Source organism: Alosa alosa, chromosome 15 (assembly GCF_017589495.1).
Source record: "Alosa alosa isolate M-15738 ecotype Scorff River chromosome 15, AALO_Geno_1.1, whole genome shotgun sequence".
In the NCBI taxonomy this organism is placed as follows: Eukaryota; Metazoa; Chordata; class Actinopteri; order Clupeiformes; family Clupeidae; genus Alosa; species Alosa alosa.
This window is the reverse complement of record NC_063203.1, coordinates 16,691,865-16,718,688: the sequence shown is the minus strand read 5'-3', so window position 1 is coordinate 16,718,688 and position 26,824 is coordinate 16,691,865. Positions and strand designations below refer to the sequence as shown.

At 45.0% G+C, this 26,824-nt stretch overlaps 3 protein-coding genes across 5 annotated transcripts in view; all 3 read right to left on the bottom strand.

The window, feature by feature from the left end:
• LOC125307985 (segment polarity protein dishevelled homolog DVL-3) overlaps positions 1-6,676 on the bottom strand; it is a 27,358-nt gene extending 20,682 nt beyond the window's left edge. For both annotated transcript variants that reach the window (XM_048264137.1, XM_048264135.1), the window contains exon 1: positions 6,187-6,676. In XM_048264137.1, coding sequence (XP_048120094.1) covers positions 6,187-6,347 — 161 coding nt within the window. In that variant the 5' untranslated portion in view covers positions 6,348-6,676. The remainder of the gene's footprint in view (positions 1-6,186) is intronic.
• Positions 6,677-8,940: 2,264 nt separating this feature from the next.
• Positions 8,941-24,615, bottom strand: rnpepl1 (arginyl aminopeptidase like 1). The gene is made up of 11 exons (XM_048264138.1): positions 23,005-24,615; positions 21,805-21,945; positions 21,043-21,194; positions 19,489-19,605; positions 17,381-17,616; positions 16,191-16,304; positions 13,488-13,600; positions 13,142-13,250; positions 11,976-12,200; positions 11,517-11,659; positions 8,941-9,513 (listed from the first exon to the last, which is right to left on the bottom strand). The coding sequence occupies exons 1-11, from the start codon at positions 23,464-23,466 to the stop codon at positions 9,193-9,195; spliced, it is 2,133 nt and encodes a 710-aa protein (XP_048120095.1). The 5' UTR covers positions 23,467-24,615; the 3' UTR covers positions 8,941-9,192.
• Positions 24,616-25,215: 600 nt separating this feature from the next.
• abcc5 (ATP-binding cassette, sub-family C (CFTR/MRP), member 5) overlaps positions 25,216-26,824 on the bottom strand; it is a 28,475-nt gene continuing 26,866 nt past the window's right edge. For both annotated transcript variants that reach the window (XM_048264116.1, XM_048264117.1), the window contains exon 29: positions 25,216-26,703. In XM_048264116.1, coding sequence (XP_048120073.1) covers positions 26,602-26,703 — 102 coding nt within the window. In that variant the 3' untranslated portion in view covers positions 25,216-26,601. The remainder of the gene's footprint in view (positions 26,704-26,824) is intronic.

Genomic DNA, 26,824 nt, shown 5'->3' with positions numbered 1-26,824 from the left:
GAGAGAGAGAGATGGGGAGGGGAGTAAAAGAGAGGGCACAGACATAGGGTGAGGTGAAGAGGAGAGAGAGAAGGGGAGTGTGTGATCTAAGACGCATGGAGGCTGCATTCTTTCTCCTCCTCCTCCTCCTTCTCCTCCTCCTCCCTCTCTAGCTCCTTTTTCTGTCAGGAGACGCACACAGGACAAACAACAAGACTCAGCCAGAGAGACAATGAGCCTGGGAGATGGATTAAAGATCCACAGAGACCTATAACACACACACACACACACACACACACACACACACACACACACAGGCACACGCACACACACACACATTCTCTCTCACTCTCTCTCATCTGCTATGCAAACATTACCCAAAAAAAATGCTCACACGTACGATATGCAAATACCCACTATTACACACACACTTGCACTCTCTCACACTAAGTCATGCACACACATGCACGCACACGCACACACACACACACACACACACACACACACACACACACACACACACACACACAGACACATACTCTGTGGGAGAGAAGACAAGACGGGAAAATAAAACAGGATTTGAAGGAGGGAAAGTGGGTCAGCTTCCTTAAGAGAAACATTAACTCGGGGAGAGAGAGAGAGAGAGAGAGCCGCCTGAGAGTGAAAAGGGCTTTCTACCTCACAGCCCTGCAAGTGCCAGACTGACCACTCACAAACACACACACACACACCCCATGCATATATGTACACATACACACACAAATACACACACACACAAACAAACACACACACACACACACACAAACAAACACACACACATACACACACACACTCATAATTTTGTATCAAACAAGCAGGCACAGAAAAATAAATGCCATCTTTTCACTTTATCTGGCCCCCCTTATATGTCTCTTGCTTTCTTTCCCACCATCACACACACACACACACACACACACACACACACACACAGTTAGACATCACAGGCCATCATTTCTAATGCATAGCTCTTTTGCTAAGCAGATGTGCTCTGCTGGGGAGAGAAAAGGGGGTAGCGTTCCAGCTGCGCTCTACTGTCTGTGTGTGTGTGTGTGTCTGCTTGTGTGTGTGTGTGTGTGTCTGCTTGTGTGTGTGTGTGTGTGTGTGTGTTTGTGTGTGTGTTTGTGTGTCTGCTTGTGTGTGTGTTTGTGTGTGTGTTTGTGTGTGTGTGTGTGTCTGCTTGTGTGTGTGTGTGTGTGTGTGTGTGTGCTGTGTGTGTGTGTGTGTTTGTGTGTGTGTGTGTGTGTGTCTGCTTGTGTGTGTGTGTGTGTGTGTGTGTGTGTGTGTGTGTGTGTGTGTGTGTGTGTGTGTGTGTGCGTCTGTGTGTTTTGTTGTGTGTGTGTGTGTCTGTGTGTGGTGCTCTCTGCCAACAAGGCATTCTGCGTCATCACCAACAGACAGATCCACAGCACTATCAAAGAGAAGGGGTTGCAAGGGAGAATAGACAGAGAGTGAAAGAGACACAGGGAGAAGGAAAAAAGCAATTCCATGGCCCACGCAACCCCCAACCCCACACACACACACACACACACACACGCACAAATACACTCACACACACAGACAAGCTATAGTATGACTGCGAGAGTGAGACGTCCTTTAGGGAGAGTCAGGGAGAGGACATCAAAACCAGACATGTGACAACCTAAACTGGAGACAAGTGTTGCATGTTGTCATATGCGAGAGATGTGTGTGTGTTTGTGTGTGAGAGAAAAAGAGTGAAAAAAGAGAGACAGTCGCTGCTACAAAGACTACTGGCCCCTTCTCATTCTCTTGCCTCTTCTCTGCGCTGAGATCGTACATATGTGTCCGTCCGCTTCTTCCTGCCCTTCTCTGTAGAGACGCTGACCTGTTTGTGGACTACCTCAGAAATAAGCCCCCAAAGAGTCAGAGCAGAGCTCTCTAATGCAGGGTCACCACCTTACTATGTGGCTCGGAGCTGCCTGGAGCTCCCTATAAAAACACACTTTCATGGGAGGGTGGGGTCAGACCACAGAGAGGGGGCAGGTGAACCCTTTTAGTGGGTCCAGTAGGCGTGTAAGACCCGAGCACCTGGCTGAATGGGTTCCGGCGAAACGGATCCCTGAGCAGATTGAGACATTAGTGGTGGGGAGGTGGGCGGGCGGTGCCGAGTTGTGTTTGGAGATGGGGCAGACAGTGGCTCCTGTTCCACTTCATGAGCTGTGCTGCTGACTGGACATGTCACTGGGGATGGCTTGTCCATCTGTCTATGTGTGTGTGTGTGTGTGTGTGTGTGTGTGTGTGTGTATGTGAACAAAAAAAGACTTGGGGAAATATGTGTGTACCAGTGCACACACATGTGCACCGTCTGTTGCTTGTATGAGTTTATCTGTGTACATAACAAGTGTATATAAACATATATATATATATATGTATATATATGTCCCTTGTATATAAAGATGGAGATAAAAAAATATAATTTTGTGTGCTACGCATGTATACATAGTATACTTACATAGTATGTCTTGTGTGCATATGTCTGTGTGTATGTGTAAAATATATGTGTGTGTGTGTGTGTGTGTATGTGTGTGAGTGTTTGTGTGTGTGTCTGTGTGTGTGGATGTGTGTGTGTGGGTGTGGGTGTGAAAGTACTGATGATGCTGGAGGCCATGCGGTCTCGGCAGCTGCCATCTGCAATCTCGAGGGGCGCGAGCCACTGCTGCTCTCTTCCTGCAGCCCCGACAGACCCCCATAATCCTACACACCTGTGTGTGTGTGTGTGTGTGTGTGTGTGTGCGCGTTTAAGAGCGCATCTGGGCCACGCTCCTGATTCCCAGCTGGAGCCCAGTGTGTGTGTGTGTATGCTTGCTGGCATATCTGGATCGAGATCACTGCTATATCACTGATGCTCCTCGAATGGATTACGCAACCAGACAAAAGCACTGAAGAGGACAGATAAAGCTCCATTTCCTCCTGCGCGCGCGATACACACCCAGGCCTGCACTGCCCAACAGGATGCAATTAATACACATTCACAAGCAGCTGGGAGGACAGAGATGCAACCACATCTGCTTGTGCTACATGTTTTTCTCAAAACCCATTTTGCGGGAACTTTTGGTATAAAACTGCCTACTTAGGAGCCGTTTTATTTGTGTTCTTCTATTGTTTGGTGTTCATTTTGTACACCTGGGCGGTGATAAAAACCCAGTTTTATGGCGCCATTTTCTATATTTTTGATATGTTTGGTATAACATAAACTGCCTGATTGATAATGACTGACTGACTATTATTGTGTTACATGTTTCAAATGTGTTTGAGCTGCATTCTGTGTATGAAAGGTGCTATACAAATAAAGCTTTATTATTATTATTATTATTATTATTATTATTTTGCATTTCCTGATTTTTGCTGTCTGCAGGATAACGCTTATGGGACACAACAGAAAATCAGCACAAACAGAAGACAAGAGATGAAATTGTACTGTGGCATATGCCAAAAGATTATGTACACTATTGTTTACGTGTATCAGAGAAAGTTGTCAGATTAATTGCACCAAATTGATCGGCCCAATCAATCAAACTCTCCTCTGACTTTTGGATGTACACATTAACGAAACCTGAGTGTCATTTAATCCACTGTGACTGGTGCTGCCCGTACTGATTTTCTACCTCATCAGTCAAGCTGTCATCTGGTCACGATACTGATGAGCGGTGAGTGAATCTCAGCCGCTATCGCTGCCACAGCACACACAGCCATATGTATCAGACATGGTATCAGACTGTCACGTTATCAGCAGTTGTACAGAAAGGAGACATCCAGTACGCCTGTTGTTGCTGTGTGTGTGTGTGTGTGTGTGTGTGTGTGTGTGTGTGTGTGTGTGTGTGTGTGTGTGGATTAGTGGACACACAAGAGAGTCTGCATATTAAAGCATGCATTGATGTCAGGCAGATGTGTTCAAGGAAACATATTAATTCAGTTGACTGAGCATGCCTGTGTGTGTTTGTGTCTGTTTACTGAAGATAAAATGTGTGGATGTATGGACAGACAGAAAGTGATTAAATTAGCCAAGGGGGTCACAGGTGTCAAAGCAGTGTGAGAGGGTAAAGGTTTACTACTTTTCTAATATCATGATGAATGCAATTCATCTCCTCACGGCAGGACAGAGAGAGGGGTCAAACCAATAACCTGACATGATACAAATCAATGACGCACCCATGACTGCACGATGACGTTTGCCCTGAGGACGGGAATGTGAGATGGAGTCATCAACAAGTGTACCTGGTATAACTGGAATTACGCTGCCTCTGCATGATTGTGACTCACGAATCTATCCTGAACATTGAGATGTGCCATTTCTTTGCGTTCATATTCATCACCGCATTGTTCAGTAGCCTACGGTTGGTCTAAAACACAGGTATGCCTATTGACCACAGTAGGCTACAACAAAAGCCAATCTGCCAGTCTGAATTGTAAAAAAAATACACAATCAACAACCTTTAATGAACAATAACAGGTTGACAGACACCACGAACATTTTGAAGCCTGTGCACGGATATGCTGAATTTCGGTCTGTAAAATATTAGCAGACTGATGTCAGCATTGCCATCATCAGCCGCGCGCCGAAGGAACAGATGCTGAGAGGTTCCTGCTGTCTCCTACGTTGAACTGCTTGCAGGCCTCTAACGAGAAGCAAGCACGCTTACCAGGGGGTCTGGGACAATAGCAAGCTGTTCACCTTGAGGAGCTGGTTTTGAAGGGACAGAGACTCGACCACAGTGGACACACAAGCTGCGTGAGAGTCTTGTTTTGTTAACTATGTGAGTGTGTGTTTGTTTGTGGGACTCGGGGGCATGTGTGGCTTGGCAATCCTGGAAAAAAACACCCTGGCATGCCAACAAAAGCAAACAAAACCCGAGTTGTATGGATTTGAATTTAGCAATGGGACGCTGTTTAGTACTTTGACAGTAATTCGGGCTTGGGTGCAGCCTATGTTTATAAATCTGCTCAAAGGATCAGCATACACTGTATTCCCGAATGATAGACTGTTTCCAAGTCAGCATTCCAGACGCTTCATAAACCGCTCCTTCTGTAACGAACGAAGTAGGCTACAGTAGTTGACATTCAGAGACACAGGCTTTCTTATCTCTGCATGACACATTTTAACAACTGCGCACTGGCGTGATTAGTGTTAAACAACACTTGTAGGTTAAGACTCATGGGGACAAAAGGACATTTTCCTTTTCTTTTTATAACAAAAGAGTCTAGTTCGTCAACCTTCCCCCTCTAGTCTACATCCGCCATTTTCGCATTTTCTCTGGCGTAACCACTGTATTAAGGCACGAATGGGCTAATGTAAAAAAAAGGAAAACTGAAGACGGCAAATAATAAGAAACTATGTAGCCTAGCCTACTTGGGGGCAGTAACAACCCCAACTCCAAATGGCAAGGTGGCCTAACAAGTAATTAGATGAGAGTAGGCTACAACAGAGGTGTCTTGTGTCCCGAGACCGAATGACGAAGAGGAGTATAGACAGACAATTTTAAGTTAGTTGTGTTGACCCAGATGGATTGTTCTCCACTTTGACAAAACTGACACCGTCTCAGCCACCCGCTGAGCAAATTCTAGGCACAAGGCTTTTGTAAGTTACTAACGAGCCGACAAATCCCCTCGTTCCTCCATTCCCCCAAACCGTCGTTTTATTGGTTGACCTTGGAAGCCTTGGAGACCTCCTTTTTGACATAAACAGACACCATCCTTTCCCCTAACCCCATGGTCCCTCCTTCAAAAAATCTCAGACTTGCAACCATAGCACTATTATTGCACCCCATAAGTAGACTAGCCTACAACCATATAGTCCTCCATTTCCAAAATGGACGGTGGTATAAAATAAATTATCCGCTTAAAATATATTCGTTGAGCCAAAAGTGAAGACTTATTCTAGGCGAAACCTAATTACACTAATGTTCAGACCGTTCGTTGTCATTCTGCCATGCTGATATGGCCGAAAGATCTCCAAGGGCTGTTGTAAAGGTGTATGGCAGGGTATAACAGTCACAGTCATGCAGAAAAGTGCCTGGCCTTACCCCCAACACAGCAACGTAAAGGGAACTAGGTCATGAAGCATTCAGTTATGCTGAAATCAAATGTTACCTTAGGGTGAGGTCAAAACAGAGAATAAATCAGTGGAGCTAAAGCATGATGTGTCATCCTTACCCGAAGTCATCATCCATAGACTTGAAGAAAAATTTGTAGTTGGGTTTATTGAGGACATTTTTGAAGTCCGCGAGAGTGACCCTATCAGCTGGAATGGGCAATTTGACCAGGTAGGGAGTCTCCTGATCATCGAGGTGGTAGATAATTTTGGTCTCCCCCATGGCAGGCCGCTGGGGAGCGCGAGGCCGTGCTCATCCAGCGCCGAATCCCACTCGCAGCCTCCTTAGTGCTGCTTGTGCGTTGAATCCCCCTTCTCCTCGCTCGATCCTATCCGCCTATTGAGAGCCTTGCTGTTGCGCTTACAGATCGGTCCAGGCAAGTCAACGAACAAACACGGACGAAATACTCGCTTGAAGTTAATGCTGATCTGTTTGTCCGGTACGTGGTCTAGTTGTGCAGCCTCTGCTGAAATAAAAAATGAGTGAAGTTGCACGTTAGCTTGGCCCAGATTGGGCTCCGTGTGAACAGTGCTTCCCCCTGTTTCTTTTAACAGCTGTCTGCCGATGTGAGGATAGCCCCTCCTATCAGTTTTCCATGGGACTCCCTCTACAGGAGATGTGACGAAAAACTGTGAGGATAGGGGATATGGTTCTGAATGAAACCATGAAATTGATAAATGAAAGAACAGGGTATGCATAAACAAGTTTTCTTAATATGAATACGATATATTTTTTCTTAGTAGCCAGTGAATTTAGGAAATTCTTTGAGAGATGGATGTTTCGGTTGCTTAGACTAGGCCTAGGCTACAATTATTTGTGAATGTAATTTGTATATATATATATGTGTATAGATGTATACATGTACCCGTACTTTTGTGCAATTTAAAGGTCATACGTTTAATAATTGTTGCTTTTAGGGTCATAGGCTACCTCTGATTATGTTCAAATTACGTTCCATGACTACACATGAGGGTGTAGCGCCCCTCTGTGGACATAGGCCTAGTATTTTCAACCATTATGCGTAAAGATGTCATTAAACCCTCGTCCAGCCTTTTCAGTCGCACCTCGCCAACAGTGTGTTTGAACTTATTTGCCTCCTTGCTTATGTGCATCGGTCATTAAAGACAAAGTGAAGAGTAGGCTACTCTGTGCACATGTTTGTGTGAACAAATGGCCTACTAATGAAAATAATGGACTGATGGTCAAAGACAAATACCAGGAAAACATTATTTTAATTTCTCGAAAGTTTTATTTATTACCTGCAAAACTTTGAAAATAAATGTTTGTTTTCACCTGTGCAGTTGATTAAGGCTTGTAACGACCGAGTATCCCACCAATGTGTAGGCTATATCCACTGCCACACCCACACTTGGAAAGTAAAACAACACTATCTTAAAACACAAATTCAACTATTTTCCATTCCTCTGCCATGGACCATTACATTTGTTTATAACAAAATTACAACCTGGATGAGGACTGCTCTCTACCAATGACATTGCAAACCAACTAAATCAATACATGATTAGTCCCTCTTTAGACATTCAATTTACATTGTGTTTATTTTTACAACTCATCCAAATAACAAAAACAACAAAAAAAAAAAACACTTAAAGAACATAACTCCTATGTCATTAACATAGGAATGATGCACTTGAATGTGAGCAAAGTCTCTGGAACGCTGACATTATTACTGTTATTGAACCAGACATATGGCTAGGAGGGTCTACTACACAAAGGAACCCTCAGAACTCCAGGGCAGCAGTGTTGTGACATCATGTTCCACAACAGTGCAAAAGCTTCCAGAAGGCACCTGTGTTTGCCCTGCCCACTCCACTCTTGACGGACATACCTGAGATCACAGGTGGGAGGAGTTTAGCACCAGGCACAGAGGTCAGGTGGTGTGTGTTGGTTGGGTGGGTGGGGTCAGAGGAAGGAAAAAGGGGCTCTTGGGACAAATCCAAACTGAGAAAGGAGGACAAATTTCCAGTTGAACTCGTGTGGAGAGAGGATAAACAACCACACCACCACTCCTGATCGCCATGGATGTGACTAGCTCATGAAAACTGGCGAGCCTTATGCAAGCATGATATCTTACTTTCATCACAAAGGGACACTCGATTCTGTTCATGATTTTTTTTTTTTTTTTAAATCATCGGCATCGTCATGATGAAGGAACGCATCTCGTGTGGGAATGCCCCCTCAAATACTGCACAGGGCAGAGGTACCTATGGCAGCTGGTCCGTCTGGCTCCGTGATCTTTGAATGTTTCTCTCATGATTGACCGGTAGGCGGCCATCGACCCCGTCAGGCACAGGGAAGCGTGAAGACCTTCATGTCACTGGTTTCATGTCACTGGTTGACCCGATCCCATTGGCCAGGTCTCCCCCAAGTTGTAGTGAAAAAAATAAATGGTCCAGGGTTCACGCACTAACTGTCACACACATTCGTGAACTTGTGCATAGGTAAGCCAATGTGTCACTTATAAACATTCAGACATTCTCACACATACTGATCATTTGGATCTATCTAGTGTACTCTCACACTCACACACACACATCTCTCTCTCACTCACACACAAACACACACACGCACGCAAAACAGTTGAGTCTAAGCATAAATTCAACCCTAAGGAGAGATTCTTCGTTCTGTCGCTTCACCAAGAGCAGCGTAAACGGTTAGCTTATGACATATAAATAACCCAGTGTTGGTGAATGTGTATGTGAGTGAGTGTGTGAGAACTGGTCCTCTGACGCATGTAACCCCCCCACACACATCCACATCCCCAATCATCCTCCCCTCCCCTCCCACCCTCCAGTCTCAACCAGGCACGATAAGGGTGCACGAGTCATTTTTTAGTTTCAAGTCCTTTCCAGATCTTTCTCTTCATCCTTTGCTGCTTCTCTGGCCTTCGCTATCGTTTATCTCTCGCTTCTCCTCCATCTCCATGGTCACTCGTTCATCCGTGGCCTCCTCGTTCACTCCCTCCATCTTCTTCTTTGGGAGATCTTAACAACACCTCCCTCTGTCACAGTGGTCGTGAACCCCCCCTTCCCCCACGCAATCGGTGTCACGCGGAAACGTTGACGTCTCGCAGCGCAATGGTCCCGTTCGCCGGGGGGTCGGCAGGTGTGGGGCCGGTCGTCGGGGGAGCCAAAACAGGCGGGGCAAGGACCGGCGAGGCATCCAGGGTGGGACTGGACGTGCAGGGGAGAGCGGAGACGGTGGACATGGTGGTGCCAGCGCTGGTCTGGAAGAGGATCTGCTGCAGCGTGCGGCGCAGGTTGGGGTGCAGGCGTGCCTGCGTCTGGTAGAAGACCTCCACGGCAAAGCACTTCATCACCCCGCCACACAGGTCCTCGTACAGCGGCACCGTGTACATGCGGGAGGTCTGAGAGAGGGAGAGTGCAGGAAAGAGAGAGAGGGGAGGGAGACAGACAGAAGCAAGAGACGAAGAAAGAGGGGAGGGAGACAGAGAGAACAGAGTGAGAGAGAGAGAAAGAGAGAGTCAGTCATAAGGGCCATCTTAACACACTTACATGATCAGACCTAATCTGCCCCAGACCCTTGCCCTGAATGTGTTTTAGATGCTATGCTTTGCTGAACATAAACCGCCTTTGGTTTAAACTTTGACTCCTTTTCCCCTCTAAAGTGTTTGCTGACGTCTGGCGTTTATGACAGACAGTTCAGGTTGGGCCCTGGTCTGAGCACCCTGGTGCTAAACTCCAGCTGGTCAAACCGGTTAGCATGTATCTCCCCCGACAAAGAACCGTGCTCTGAGCAATGACGTCAAAACGATGTGAAAGACAACAGGGAGAAAAAAAAACAAACCCAAAGAGGTTTTAAAGTTAAAGTTTGATGCCGACACTGTCCATCACAGTATGTCTGTGAAGTATGTCTGTGAAGGTTCCGGTGCAAGGAATGCAGAGTGGCTGTTTTGTAGATAAGCAGCCTTTTTTATGGAGGAGTAGACTGAAAGGGGGAGACAGGGGAAAACGTGGGAGAGAAACAGAGTCGTTATTTTAACTCATCCCATCTCTATCTTTTCTACATGAATCCCCCCCCAACCTCTGCCTATCGCTAACATCAGCATGTCTCACCCCGGCACTGGCACTGTCTGTGGGCAAGCTGGCCTTGAATCCCTTGCTTGTCTTGTGTGGCCCATCCAGGCAGGCAGGGAGAGGTCAGAGAGATAAGGGCAGGAGGGGAGGGACTGGAGTCCTCGACACCTGGCGCCAGCCGCCAACTCTCCCATCTCCACCTGGTGCTCCGGCTAGACGTCCCCTCCTCCAGTCCAATCCTCCCCGTGTATCTTTCAGGCTTCCTCTTCCACCCCCCCATCGCTCTCTTTCTGTTCATCCATCTGTCTGTCTGTATGTCTCTCTCTCTCTGTTCATCATTTCTCTGTCTATCTCTCTGTCCATTTGTTTGTCTGTCTGTCTGTCTCTCTCTGTTTATCTCTCTCTCTCTTTCTATCTCTCCTTCTCTCTCTCTGAGTGTAAGAGAGGTCAGCAGCTTCTCTCCTGACTAGATGCTCCCGCTGGTTTATTAATGAATCTGTAGCCAACGGTCAGAGTCTGTGGGAGAGCAGAGATGGCAGCCAGCACGCCACTTCTTACACGTGTCTACTCTTCCAGCACAATGAGCGTGCTCAGTGGTGGTGCAGCTTTGGTTTGGCATTTGCCCTTTCCCTCCTCTCCTCTCATCTCATCTCCTCTCCCCACACGTCTCACCAAGCTTGTGTCTTAGTCAGCTAGTGTCTGATGAATTAAGGGCCATCTGTGCCAGTGAAGAAGATTGTCTTTGACAGCTAAACCCTTCATTTGTATGAGAATTTAATTTTCTAAAGAATATTAAGCAGATATGTGTATGGATTCTGCGAATAATTAAGGGGTTGGCTTAATTAGCAACTGAAAAAGAAAGAAAACTGTTCCCAACTGAAGGCCGCCTTCAAACTTATTAGTAACTAATGCATGGTTTCATGGAAAACTAAAGTGAATGTGCGTATGTTTTAAGAAAATTGAAGGCCTCCTAGTTCTCATGAACAGCAGAAATGGCTTTGGTAGAGATGCTAGTACAAATCACGCTCAGGGGTGCGTTTCCCAAAACCATAGTTGCTAAGTTAGCAACTTTGTTGGCTGCAATGCAATTTCCCATTGCCAACCAACTAAGTTTCTAACAGGTTAGCAACTATGCTTTTGGGAAATGCACCCCAGGTTAGTAGCATCTTCTAAGTCATTGCCACCACTGCTTGCACTTCCAACAAGAAATGTTTTGAGTTTATCACGGATATAACATTAAGCCTTTAAAAAAACACTGGAATATGGAAGTTGTTTGAATAAAAGTGTATGCTAAATGAATACATGTAAATGTCCTCTCCCCTGTCTGACTCACGTGTTTGAGCAGGAAGCTGCGGACGCGTGGCAGGTCGGGGTAGAAGCTGTTCCGCACCACGATCTGCAGCCAGCGAATGCGCACCTCAGCGTTCATGCCGTCCAGCAGGGCCGAGTAGCTGTGCGACAGCTGGCTCATCACCTCTGCAGGGGTACGAGAATACAGACGAGTCAATCAGATTCACCCTCACAACCATGCGTCACCCTACACGAAATTCATTCACCATTCACGAATTGCATTTACCAAACAAAAAAAGAAGACATCATGGAAAAAGTCTTTTTGAATTTCAAAATGTGTATTCTGCTCATAATAAGGTATAGTGTGCATCAACAGTAGTGGCCAGTGGTAAGGAAACCAGCTTTTGACATTATGTATTAAACCAATAACATCGACAGTATATGCACATCCAGCATATCCAATCGCTGAGCTCAGACTGAAAAGCAGTCTGCTTTTAGCTACCGTGAGGAAGCGGCGAGCGGTCCAGCAGGCGGTCCAGGAACAGCACCGTCTGGAAGGTGCTCCACGTGGAGAGGTCAAAGGTTGTGATGGCCTGTGCGTCGGGGGCGTCGGTGCCCCACAGCTCGCACAGACGCTGAACCGGGCCGGTCAGAACTCCGCCGGCTGACAGGTCGGGCTCAAACAGAGGGGGTCCACAGTCATTCAGCCAGCGCTCAAACTCCAGCCCTGAGAGAGACACGGAGAAGGGGAGAGGAAAGGGGGGTCATGTTCCTGTTTATTTACATTCTATGTTCCACTTTCCAGGTTAGTTTGACCCCCCTCTGTTTGTTATGGCTCTCACAGCAGGAGCAGCTCCTCACCGAGATAAGTGCTGAGGGGAGGGAGACGGGGGGTGGACTTCACTCTTTCCTATTAAATTTACTCAACATACATATACATAAATCCTACATACATACATACATACTCCATTTCCCTGTCCAATTCCACAGGTATTTCTTGAATGATTATTTACACACACACACACACACACACACACACACAAAACAAAGATACTGTATGTTATTAGTTTAGCAATGCTCAATAAATGTAGTGTGGGAAATTGTGATTTTTCATGTTGATCTTTGATTATTCTGTAATGGGCATATGATAAAACTCTAAACATTGTTCCTGATTCGTATTTTATGTGAGAAAACGGTCTGCTTCAAGTCAAATACAAGTTCTCTGGAATGTAGAGGGCATTCTTTATCTGTAACCTCTGCTCTCAAAGCTAACCTGAGTACCAGGGAGTGCTACGATGATCATTGCTACAGTGAGGAGGCCTCTAAGCTAGCGAACATCAGGCTTTAGGTATTTGAGGATTGGAAGTAGTGATTGGTTGCCTGATGCAAGCCACCACGTACAAGGCAAGATGCACATTGTTTTCAACTAGTTTTGATATGGATGAGATGTGTATTGTCTTGAGTCGCGCTTGTGTGGCCAAAGATTCAGGAATAAGAGTGTATACATGAGAGAGTTCCCTTTGTCTTAGGGTGTGACTGTGTGATGGTCTCAGGTACATCTCTGTAAGTTTCACTACCCCAAAATGAGTCTGGCTCTTAAGATTTATTGTTTAAGTGTTAGAAAAACATTTAAACAACAGTTGGAATTGGGTGTTTTATCGCGCTCACCTTCTCTCTGTGACGCGCAGTTTTCCTTCAGCTCAGGGAAGAAGCCCAGGAAGAAGTCCAGCAGGTCCTGAGCCACCACGCTGCTGAACTTGAACTTCTCAATGTAGGCCTGCAGAGAAGCAGGAAGGTGAGACCAACCTCAGTTAAACAGGGGGAATGATTAACAGAGTGTGTGTGTGTGTGTGTCTGTGTATGTGTGTGTATGTGACAGATGGTGGGGGTGCTGTGTGGGTCTACCAAAGTCAACAGTAGGTATTGCTGTATAGTCAGTGAAATGTATGTGTGTCTACAAACATGAATGGTCAGTGTGAGTCTCTTTAAAGTGTGTGTGTTTACTCCTGCTTACCCTCAGGAAGCTGTCGAATCGCTTGATGTCGCCACAAAGCTGTGAGAGGTAGGAGACGAAACAGAAGCCCTTCTCATAGGTGAACAGATTCATCAGACTGCTGGGGTTCACACCTGTACATGAGTGAGATGTGTGTGTGTGTGTGTGTGTGAGTATGAGAGTGAGTGAGTGAGAAAGAGAGAGAGAAAGAGAAAACAAGGCATTATAAAAAGGTATGATAACTAACATGTGCGATGTTGGCTAGAAAAAAAAAAATCACAAGCTTTGTTGATGTGCTTCCAGATGAACACCACAATACATAGCCTCTTTCTCAACTCTCAGAGCCATAACCCCAGATTCCACAGGATTATGAAGCAAGATTAGCAGGAATCTTAATTCGGCCTTGGACATTTCCCCTGTCTTTCTCCGCAAGCAAAACCCAATTTGGCTATTAAAAGGATTTAACACAGCAACTGACAATGTGTAGCCCCATCACTCTGGAGAACCAGTACAAGGAAACTCGGAACTAATCCCCTGTCGGACAAAACCACCCATGCCTTCTCCGGTCTCTGCTCCTGTGTTGAGGTTTTAGGCCGCACAACAACAAGCCCTGGCAGATCAGGCTTCTCAGAGCACTGATCCGTTCACCAGAAACAGAAACTGTCTTTTTTTTCCTTCAGGGGTATTTTTAGCAGCTCCACGTCCCTGGTTTATGACTAAGAAGAAGAGATGATTGTCCTCTCCTTGTTTACAGTGTGACTGTAGAGAACGGCTGTGCACAGCTCACAGTAGCTGTCTTATCCATGTAATTCACAGAACTGTGTGCTGTTGCTGTCTTATCACAGATCTCTCCAGTGTATACTTTGTACACTATGTGAGTGCGCAATTATTTATGTCTGTATGTGTGCATGCACTGCATCTTTAAAATCTATGTGTGTGTGTATGTATTGATACAGTCAGGCTTGGAATTTCACCATTTTGGGGGCAAGGCCACTTGGCCTTCAGTTGGGCATATTTGGTGGGGGGCACAAAGGCCACATGTCAGTGCACCAAGGCCAAAGTTAAAGGAACCGTATGTAAGAAATATATTTCACTTAATCATAAAATAGCCCTGATATGTCACTTGACATTAAGAAATCATGTTCATTTCAAATACTTATATCACCAACAACAGTAGTCCGGCCAGGATATTGTCATTTAAAAAGTGAAGTTGCAGCCCTCAACTGATGTTGATGTGTTTTGTCATGTCATGTCGTGTTTTGGCCTGATGCGCCACCCTCCACCTAACTACTAATAACAAAGTCAGTAGTGTTTCGGCATCCGGGTTGGCAACCTCGAGTCAGGGGGGAGGGGGAGGGGACACACCGCCCTACAGTAATTTGAAAGTGATTGCAATACCGGTTTTGGCCACAATCTTACATATGGTTCCTTTAACAATTTCAATCATTTTTATAGCCTACTGTATAGTTAACTATACAGTAGGCTATAACTATACAGTAGGCTATAAAAATGATTGAAATTGTATATAGCCTATTCAATAGACCTGCATCACTGTATGAAACATTACAAAAACATGAAACATGACATATTACATAGAACTGTAAATCATCTGATCATCTAATATTTACAGATATCTAGGCTATATTTAACATTTATTTTATATTTGGCCTGTTATGAAATCATGTAAATTCTTGAATTTCCCCTTGGGGATCAATAAAGTATCTATCTATCTATCTATCTATCTATCTATCTATTGAACAATTTAAGCACAGCTCAGCTTTAAGAAACTCAAATAGCCTAGATGCATGCTTAGCATTTTGTCATCATTAAGGCTCCTTTAACAAACTCTTAGTCAGCTGTATAACCTCTGGTTTTAATATTTACCGACATCTAGGTGATATTTGTAACATTTATTTTGCATTTGGCGTGTTATGAAATCACGTAGGAAAAAAATTAAACACATTGTGAAACTTAAAGCCCTGCATGTCGAAATTTGCTACAAATTCAAAACCGGATTACTCTGGAATGGCTACCTTCGTGTTCGTTAAGGTCTGCTGTTTATTTTGATATATGGTTTGCCATGTATTGAACGAAGGGTTCGTTAAGTATTCCAAGATGAATGGGTAGGGAGATGGGAATTTAGGTCCTAGAATTTATGATTCAATTTAATCATAGTATTTATTTGTCTCGTGAACCGTTCACCAAATGGCTAACATCGTTTAAAAGCTGAGAAAAAGCTCTTTCATGTGATGTGATACTTGTGATGCCTGTATGATGAGTAGGTTACTTCGCGAGTAGTTCAACTGAGAAGAATGGGAATCTGGACGCGACTTACTTTCTTGCCGTCGCTGTCATTTTCCACTCAATAAAAATGCTACAATAATTTGCTGTGAAAGATTATTTTGTCAGGCCATAGGCTAATAAAATACCCTATTAGTCCGACGCAAAACCAGAATATTGAGAGAAGGGGGCACCAAGGCCACAGTGGCCTGTAAACCTCTGATTTTCAAAGGGGCATCTCGGCCATTGCAAGGGGCTACAAGGCACACGTCGTGGCCGCCGTGAAATTCCTACCCTGGATACAGTACATATACACATATATATATAAAAAAATAAAAAAAATCAGTCAGACGTGTGTGTGTGTGTGTGTGTGTGTGTGTGTGTGTGTGTGTGTGTGTGTGTTTGTGAGTGAGTGTGTATGTAGGGTTCCTGTGCTGGTCGTACCTGGCTCAAACTTGGCCTGGAGTTTGCTGACGGGGTTGTTGTCTCCTAAGAGACGCATCTGCCTGTGCAGAGCGTCCAGACGGAACACCGTCTCCAGGCAGGTGAAGGCCTCGCCTGACAACACAAATCAGCATTAATGGCAATTCCATAAACGAGTAAGTAGGGTGTGTGTGTGTGTGTGTGTGTGTGTGTGTGTGTGTGTGTGTGTGTTGTTTCTTGGTCATTAACATCTGAAATAATGCTTCAGTGAGTATAGTGTTGCCTATGGGTGGTTGCGTGCTCTTGTGTACCCTTACCAGAAAACACCACATTAATTAACACATTGCTGTTCACGTGTGGGGTGCACGGCACGATGTGGGTGACTCAAGCACTGACATGATGCTTCACTGAGCAGATGGATATGCCTGCCTGGTTATAGGCTGGGTAGGATAAACTTAACAGGAATGAGTTACTAAGCATGATGCTCTGCAAGTACGTGTGTGTGTGTGTGTGTGTGTGTGTGTGTGTGTGTGTGTGTCTCTCAGATGATTTACGCGTGAGAGGATGTGTCTGTCTGTATGTTTGCTGAATGAGGTGGTCTGGTGGCTGCTAGTGTGTGAAAGTGAGTGTAGTTGTGTAGTGTAGATTGTAGCCTTAATGAATCAAGTAATCAAGGCATTAGAGTCAATGTTAGAGTCCTTAATTCTGCTTAATAAAGAGCTTCTGTCCTTAATAAAATAGTATAAAAGCTACGATAGGAGGACAGATGGGACACGATGGGACTTTTGTGTCTGCAGTGCAGGATGTGTGAGTGTGTGTGCATGTGTGGTTGAGAGTGTGTGCATGTTTGTGTGTGTGTGTGTGCGTGTGTGGTTGAGTGTGTGCATCCGTGCATGAGTGGATGCATGCGTGTATGCGTGTTAGCCTGAAACCAGGGTCAAAAGTTAAAAAGCCAGCTGTACTCTCTGGGTGCCTTTCTGTTTAAAATGAAATAGAATGAAATAGAAGAAGTCAAAGAAAAACAAGTTCAGTGTGTGCGCCATACTTTAGAATTATATTCTGTGACTTACAACCCTCAAACCATTTGTGTATATGTTGAATGTGTGTCTTGATCATATATTTGTGTAGGTGGGTACATGTAGCATCACTATGTGTGATATGTGTTCATTCTCTCTCTCTCTCTCTCTGTGTTGTTTGTTGCTCGTTTTTACCATAAGCCTCGGTGGTGATGCGTCTCTGTGCGTAGGTGGCCAGCCCCTCACTCAGCCACATCTCCTCCCAGGTGGCGTTGGTGACGGCATTGCCGAACCAGCCGTGGGCGATCTCATGGATCACGTCGATTAGCAGAAACTCCCGGCTCTCCAAGATGGATGAGATGATGAATGTCAGGCACGGGTTCTCCATGGCAACGATGGGAAAGGAGGGAGGCAGGAACACAATGTCATACCTGTGGCCGAGACAAAGGTACAGTAAACACATGGGTGATTCAATACAATGTCCACTGAACGCCTTACAATGTGAAAGCATATCCATGTTGGGTCACAAATTACTTGGATGGTCTCCTATATGAATGATGTACAGATGCTCAGATTATAAACAAACTATCAACAACAACAAACATGCTGACACTAATGTTAACAACAAATTATGGGTGGGATTTGGTTAGGGCGAAATTGTTCCACAAAAATGCATACTAAGGCATAGTATCCAACTGTAAAAGGCTTATGTACAGGCTTCAATTTCATTTGATACCAAAGGCAGACTGAGCAGACTTTGAGTCTGTTATCCTCTTCAGACTCGGTCTGTTATTACCATAGTACCGGTATCTTTGATTGTACTGACTCTGATCTCCTGAGCTGAACCATCAACCGTTGTCACTTGACTGGTCATTACATTAATGCTATGAGACTCGGCATGTCACAATGGACTGATCGCAGAAACTAGCGGTATGCCATCCACTGTCAACAGCAATAGATTCCCACTGAGGTTTGAGTGTGTGTTCATGTACGTGTATGTGTATGTGTGTGTGTTTCGATTTGTATGGATGAATTGGATGAATGGCTAATGGTTAACTGGACCGCTTTAATGCAGTACAGGAGACATGACAGTGAGAGTGAGAATCTAGGACAAAGCAAGCGCTCCAAAGCGCTCGGGGAAACATCAGCCTGCGGATCAGGAAGGAGATTTTTTTGGAGGGGGGGCAGGGGTATCCAAGCGATGATTCTCAGGCTTTCATCGTCGTGAGTAATCGGATGTAACAGGCCAATCAGACTACAGATGGATGATGACAACATGGAATCATCTGTCTACTTCAGTCACTACAAACATTATGTCATCACTGGTGAAAAAACAGCAGAGGCCCAGACAGAGTCGATGCATCAAATGGATCAGTTCAGACCTAAGTGCTAATGTACTAAGTAGGACATGTTCTAAGGGGACAATAAAACACAAAAGTTACATCTAGCGCTTAAGATGTCTACAGGGTAACATACAATTGCCACAAACAAGAAAAATTGGATTGCAACCCACGTTGTCTTTCCAGAAGGATTATAAAGTTGAGACCACAATGATCATTTTAGGTCCTTCAGTTGACATGCCATGCCACACCAAGGCCACGGACACTCCAGTGTGCAAATTCGCAGCAATAAAATATGGGAATATGGCTTCGTCGAGAAAGGAGAGAAATATTATAAAAAGTCGTCCAGAGAAAAAAACAGCCACTTGTTGCAATTTTCTAGGCTGTGTCTATCCACAATTGAAAAAGCACATCTCAGCAACAAAATAAGATATCAGGTTGAAATGTCCTATGATATAACAGTGAGGACACCTCAGGTTTAACTGAGACCTGTGACCTTCTCCAGACAATTTTCACAGAAGCAAAACATGCTTAAAAACACACATAATGATCCAGACGCATAAAGGCACCATTCTCACTAAACGTCGCCATTTGACATGACAAAAAACACCCTGACTTCCATTTTCCCTATCAAAAAAAGCAGTGAGAGCATAATTACCAAGAGAAACTATTTTGAAGTACTAAATGTACTAATATAAAAGCTAAATACATCAGCACAAGAGGTAAACTTGTGTATGTGTGTGTTCATATGTATTTAGTGTATGTGTGTAAATAATATGACATCAGCCCCTGTATTAACCCAATTTGCATGATGACTATGCCATTTACATAATGGTGTGTGTGTGTGTGTGTGTGTGTGTGTGTGTGTGTGTGTGTGTGTGTGTGTGTGTGTGTGTGTGTGTGTGAGAGAGAGAGACAGAGGGAGAGTAGTGTGTGAGACAAACAAAAGAGAAAGGAACCAACCTTCCCCAGACATAAGGGCCAAACAGTCCCTCTGCCACGGCCAGCCAGCGCTCAACACTGCCTCCCAGCTTACTGACCGCACAGGTGAGGATGCATGGCTCTGCCCAAACACGACTCCTGAAAAACAGAGAGCAGGTAAAATCATTAATTAAAGTGTGGTTCTATTACTAGTATTATTACTGCCCTTATCTATTTCTTTTTCTCTTTGATTCAAGATATACTATACAGTTTCAGGTATTTTTGGCGACTGTAGAGCTCCTCCTAGAGTCGCGATATATTTCTATTTTACTCTGCCATTGTAAATAGCCTACTTCTCGTGGCTTGTTCCCCCTGTACTCAATGAAAATGCTTTTGTTGTGGAGGCGATGGATTAACAGGCAAAAACAATCTCAGTTAATTAAATTCAGGGCATTGCTGTAAAAGAGCTTGATGCTCAATCAGTTTTTCCCTGAATAAAAAACGGTTGTTGACGATGAAGAGAGCTATATCTACTGACAAGGTAATGTTTCACGATTCTCGCGAGATGTCTTCGGGTCAACTATTCTTTAAGTTGCATGGCTGGTTCTCTCGTTAGCTACTCACTACGGCTATGCTGTATGGCTATGCCTTATGGCTGTAAGGTGTACAATTTCCCTATTACAAGTTCGTTTCCCATCAAATTGGCTTTGTAAAGGTCATATTAAGGTGAAAATCTTGCATAGTGTATCAATGTAAAGTTGGTAAAGCTTTGGCAACAAACAGTTTATTCATTCATGTCAATAAAGTGTAACCTGTGTTGTGTTGAACCTGTACACGCCCGGACTTGAACCCGCGAAAAGCAGCAACTTGGATCAGGAGGCGAGCGTGCTGACAGTTGAGCTAAAAGCCCAGGCTACTAGCTCGCATGCCAGCAGCACTCTTGAGGAGTCGGGGAGTGAGGTTTACCAACGTTCCACAAGCACAGCTAAGCTACCTGGCTTCCGTTACAAAAGCATCATTCATTTCGATTTGATTTGAGAGAGAGAAAGAAAGAAAGAAAGAAAGAAAGAAAGAAGAGAGAGAGAGAGAGAGAGAGAGAGAGAGATTAGGAAGAGAAAGGAGAAAAAAAGGAAAGAATGAATAAGACGTGAGACAGAGAAATAGAGAGAAAGGTTGAGATGGAAATGAAATCAGGAAAGGAGAGAGGAGTGTGTTTTTCAAGAGAAACACGGTAATGACATAATTTAACTGCAGTACACTTCTGCCCAGAGCAATGCTGTGTGAGCCGGAATGACTCACACGCTGTTGCTCTGACACCTCTAAACCCATAGCCCTGACCACACACAGGCATCACTCAAACAATTGTTTCCTTTACCAGGGCTCGGTCTTTCACACCTTCTGTGTCAGTTTCGTCATGTCAGCTCCCACCCCCCTGTTATCTCTCTATCTCTCCCTCTTAGCCTCAGTTTCTAGGTATCCCTCTTAGCTTCCTCTCGCTCTCATCTACATCAGTACTTTCCAGGCACTGTCTCACTTCATCACCTCACGAGTATCACTTTAGCTTCATGGGACCCCCATAAAGCCCCCTGTTCTCACCTGGGCCCGATGTCGGCGTGTTGGAGGTCGCCTGCTACCAGCGCCACCAGGTAGGCAGGCACGGGGAACTCCATGGAGAACTGGAAGACGCGGTCCTGCTTGGAGTACGCGCTGCGAGATGCACTCATGAGCACTGTCACACCCTCTGGTACCTACAGGGACACGTGCGTACACACACACACACACACACACACACACACACACACACACACACACAAACGCATACACACGGACATATAAACACACACACAGACACACAAAACAAATGCATACACACAGACATAATGCAATGCAATGTCATGCCAAAACATAAAAACACATATGAATGAGACAGGGTGAACACAAAGATGGAGACGGAACATGATAAAAAAAAAAACCTGCAGAAAAAAAGACTGCAAAACGAGACTACAGCATGGCATGAGATTTACAAGGCACAAAGAGAGGGAGAAATGCAGATTAATCCAGACTGTGGGCAAAACAACGGCCGGACCAAAGTACACCAGAAACAGAGAGATTGAACGAGACGAGAGAGCCGGCCCGACGCAGACGTGTGGTTGGAGACAGAGGGGAAATTAAAAAGATTAGGATTACTGACAGAATGAGATTAAGAGAAAACAGAGGGAAAGCAGCAGTGCAAGCCAGATTACGAGCTGCTCTTAAACACAGTGAGAGAAAGATTACTAAAAGAGAGAGGGAGACAGGAGAAAGAAAGATGGCAAAAAATGGAGAGTGTGAGAGTATGTTTGGAGATCAAGGCCTTACCCGCACTGTGGCAGAGTAGGTGCTCTTAACGGCCGGTGTGTCGAAGCAGGGAAAGAAGGAACGGTTGCAAACGGAGTGACCCTGCGTGAAGACCAGCGGCCGCGTCTGACCACACGTCAGCTCAGCGTCCAGCCACCAGATCTGCAACACATTACATTCCAATACACACACACACACACACAAAATCCAGCCAGTCAGGGCAAAGGTCAGAGAAAAGACAACACCACAGCATTGATCAGCCACAGGCACAAAAACTGAGAGAGATGATAAAATGCCAGAGCAGGAACAATTTGAGCATGAAGGGTCAATCGGAGTGGGCAGACATTAAGGAAAAGATGTACATCATGGTGTGTGTGTGTGTGTGTGTGTGTGTTGGGGATAGAGAGATAAGACACATGAGGACTCTGATCTCTCCAGCACTCCCCATCCACTTCATTACAGGGTCAGTATCATGTTCTTTAATGATCATACAGTGTGTCATTGCCACACAGCACAGCAGAGAGCAAGGCCTCAAGTGGCCAGACACTGTGAAGCATTGATAGGGCCAACAGAGACCCGTTTTAAAAGCCAGATATGAGGGGGAAATTAAGAGCAAAACACTATGCCTGTGATGAGTGCATGTGGAGTGCATGTGACAGAGAGTTAGAGAGGGAAAGGAGCGCAGAGAGAGAGTGGTAGAGTATGTTATATGAACTGGTTGGGTAGGGATGTGTCAATACTGTCAATGAGCATGAATGACACGGAGCTGAACGTTCAGCTGACTTTTCCAAGGTAACATCACTCAATTTTGTGTCATGGGAGACAGTCAGGTTGACCTCATGATGAGTCAACCCGTGGTGAATATTCCACGGACCCAGGAACTGCCTAGGGAGCTCTCTGAACAAAATGAGCTGACTTTCAGAGGCAGGCTTTCTAAAAGCCAATACTGTTGCATTCTTCTTTCCCTACGGCCCTGACGTCCCAAAGCAGACACCAGGAATGCATTATGTTGGGAGATTATTTGATTATTTATTTGGCTGACTGATTATCAACGTCGTTTGTGGTAAAGGCTAATTGAGACATAAAAGCATATACCCAGGTTTTCATAACTAGACCTAGGTCTACTGCTATAAACAATTGCCGAATGCCATTAGGGTTATTATTAGCCAACATCAATGTAATTTTGTCAACGACACACAGCTGCCACCGAAGTGACCTTACCGCAGGGCCGTCTGTCGTAGTGTAGCGGATGGTGATCTGGAAAGCCCGGTGCGGCCGAATGACTGAGGCCGGCAGGCTAATGTTTAGCGAGGAACCGTAGTCTGTGAAAGGGTCCACACGGTATGTAAGTGAGAGGAAGATATCCGGGGAACCAGCAGTACCGGGTACCTTACAGTCTATGGAATGGATGTGTAGGGACGGGTGCGTATCCAAAACCAGAGTTTGCACCCCAGGTTGGATCGGCACCAGTTCGAGGACCTGCCACCCAGTCATCCTCTTCAGAGCAAAGTTGAGGTGGAGGTCAAGATGAAAGTGTCGAAGTTTAAAGCTGTGGAAGTTGGAGGCCGACGCAATGTCCACCAGGCGACATTGTCCCAAAGTCCGGCCGCCTTCACAGGACTTGCTGGGCACCGTCAGCACTTTCCGACAACAGCACAGCGTCGGTCGCTGAAGCTCAGCCATTATAACTTTCAAAGAGACATCAATTATAAACTAAACATAGTCGACAACATTTAGCCGCAAAACTAGTCGTTAGAACTAAAGATAGCCTAAGCTAAGTCGAAGTAGGTAAGTAAGAAGTAGCTCTAGTAATCGACTTGCCTTTGTAGCAAATAAGGGTAGGCTATAGAAGGTAAAGCACGGGACCAGGCGAAAAAATAATAGATTAAGTGGACAGTCCAGCAAACAAAACAAAATCTATGTGAAATCCATCGGGACCGATCATAAAATCGAGCCAAGCATTTCTCCTTAAAATCCAAAGAATGTAGTCTGCTCTGAGTGCGCACGTTCGAACGAATCGAAAGAAACAGATAACTTACAGATGTTACAAATTTCACCAGAAGAAACTATGGAAGTACCAGGCGTAAAGAAAAAAGTTGAAATGAAAGGCGCTGAGCTAAGTGACTCCCGTAGAAAACAGGAAGTAAAAACAGGGGAGGAAATCACTTCGAGAGAGGAAAGTTTTTAGTCTGCAGGGGGGCGCTACAGAGGCGACCCGAGGGATCCTCGTCCCAATTCGGTAGCACCTCAAAATACTCGACATCAACAGCCTCGGGAGGAAAGACTACAAATTAGCTTTCCTAGCGGATCCCAAAAACAAACCGAAAACATCTCGACATTCTTCCACAGACGAAATACGTGTGCTTCGATAACATCCTTTGCTGTAACTAACGTCATTCAAAGTAGTAGGCCTAGCCTATTACGTTTTAAATCTGTTGCGCCAAGTAGTTTGACACTTAGCTAGCATGGGCGTAAAGGCGAAAGGGATCCGCCGTGTGAAAGCGATACGTTCAGTAGAATTGGATATCCTTTTACAAGCCCAATGACCATCCTCCATAGAAACTTTGTTACACAATGTGTAACCTTTATTCTTGGTTGTTTTCTCGTCGCCCTGGAGACTGTCCTTGGCTCGATGGCAGCGGTGAGGTGTTGATTGCGAAGGGGGAGGAGTGTTCCCGGCGCCGGGGAAGGACTGCTCACAGAAGGGAGACGATGTTGCTAAGGACCAGCTGTGGCAGGTCTGTGTAGTACTCCTCCTCAACCGTTTGATGTCACGGTTTCCCTACATTTCACTCACAAAGCTCTGCATACCGCACCCTATCATTTTAAAGGTCACGCATAATAGTCTCCACAGAATGATGCCAGGTTAATTGAAGACATCAGGGCCCAAATCATGTGTGATAAGAAAATAAGCAGGTGCTATAACGAGTCCCATAGATAGAAATCATAAGAATAGTTAAGCCAATGATTCCCTTTGTCGCCAGCACAATACAGATTACACTCTCTTCTAATGACTAATAGCATGACAACCTCTAAATACCCAGTAGCCTACTTCCATTACCTAGGACTCAGCAAATGGTCAAAACTACTGGGTGGTTCTGCATTGTATGCATCGTGAAAGAGCTAACATCCCTGCACAGTGGCGAAAAGAGACTCTATAGGACCGCAGCAATTAAGAATTGATGGGATGAGCGTTTTATCTTAGGGCAATTCAAAAGTGTGTGTGTCTGTGCATGTGTCTGTATTTGTGTGTGTGTGTGCGCGCATGCTCCCATCTGCATGAGTGCAGCTTGTTGCTCGGGCAGAGAGCTAGCCTAGGAAAGAGGATATCTGTGTCCCTCGGGTCTCAGATTGCCCTGCTGATCGATCCCATTCGGCTCAGTCTCTGTTCCATAAACATTCTCAGAACACAGAAACACACATACACAATAATGTGTAACCCTAAAATAATTTTATTGACTTTTGTTTTGAAGAGAGAACCCTTGGTCATCCCAATCCCCATCACAAGGCAATGATGAAGTCATGCTAAGGCTATAAAAATGTAATAGAAATGACATACAGATGGACATTCTGCAGAAGGTCTTCTCAAAGACCCGTTTGCCATATCTTTATCTTTATCATGTAAGACAGGTTACACTAACAGAAAACAGGAATGGAAAAGTCAGCCTGCTCTGAGCAGTGCAACACCAGCCAAAAAAAAAAAAACAGATTGTGCATGACTGGCATCTGTTGTAACAAAGCAAGAGAAAAGGAAACAAATAATATCAGTCAGAGACCTCAAACCAACAAAAAGAGGCTGAGGAGACCAGCCAGTAGCACTGTAGATGCAAGGGCAATAGCACAGCCTGTTAACAGTACGGCATTAAATAATAATACAAAATAATAATAATAAAAAAACGTCATCAAGAATTAAAAAAAGGAAGAAATGGCATTAACAAAAGGAAATAGGCTGTCAAATAATGTACAAGGCCTCTTCACGTAGGGGTCGAGGTCATGCCCCCGGTGCGAGACGCAAAGGACACTGGGAGTGAGCAGCATGGTCTCTCTGTCTCTCTCGGAGAGAACCCTCCAGTCAATTCAGTGCCAAGCTGGCCTTTACAGGCCGCAAAAGAGCTAAGAGCCTCTCCGTCAGTCTGCTGAATGGCCCCTCTACCCAAAGCCCCAGTACCAGTGACTGACAGAGAAGGCTTCAGCCAGAGTCCCCCTATCCCCCAGCCTCCTTTGGGTGCAACTTCCCTTTGGGACTGTTGCACCCAGTTGCTTGAGCCAGGGGTTCAGGGTTCAAGTCACGAGACATCCAAAAAAAAAGTGAGGACATGAGTGGTAGAAGACACAGAAGACATAACTATGGTTTTACATACAGAGGCTTTACAAAATAAACCATGTATATATCTCCATATATATATATATATATATATATATATATATATATATATATATATATATATATATATATATATATATGCATATAGAGATACATTCTATAAAACAGACTTTATGGAATGAATACAGCTATGTGTAAACCCTTTTTCCCACTAATACTTAGAACATTGTTACAGTAATGATGATATCCTGACCATTTCAGATGACCGCTATATCTGAAAAGGCATCTCTTCTGGACAGCTCCAGGGCCTCCACTCAGGACCCTGTTGCCATGGAGTTTGCCAGCACAACTCCCCCTAAGCTGTGGGCAGAGCAGTGCATGGTTGTGTTTGCAGAAGGAGGGGAGTTGTGTCAGGGCTCAACTTGTTGGGAGGGTGAAGGGAGGAGTCCTCTCCCGTCATCTACGGAGCGCACTGAGTACACCCCGCTCGCCTCTCAGCCACGCACAGAGATCTTGTTCTCCACAGCGGCCAGCATAGCGCAGAAGCGAGAGTTCTCGTTGGCTAGAAGTCTGGACGGCTCATCGAACTCCACAACCTGATCGGGGAGGAAAAAGGGACAAGGTAAAACAAAGGCCGTGTCCTGCTTTATGGTTTTACAAAATATTTCACAGAACCATAGCACTACCATGTCAAGCCATGAAAAATGGAAGCACCTT

Coding starts and splice junctions, on each gene's coding strand:
- rnpepl1 (XM_048264138.1), bottom strand. CDS start 23,466: ATGGCTGAGCTTCAGCGACCGACGCTGTGCTGTTGTCGGAAAGTGCTG. Junction 12,201..13,141: donor CTGCGCGTCACAGAGAGAAG/GTGAGCGCGATA, acceptor TGTCTCTCTCAG/GGCTGGAGTTTGAGCGCTGG. Junction 9,514..11,516: donor GCAGCTTCCTGCTCAAACAC/GTGAGTCAGACA, acceptor TCCCTCTCTCAG/ACCTCCCGCATGTACACGGT.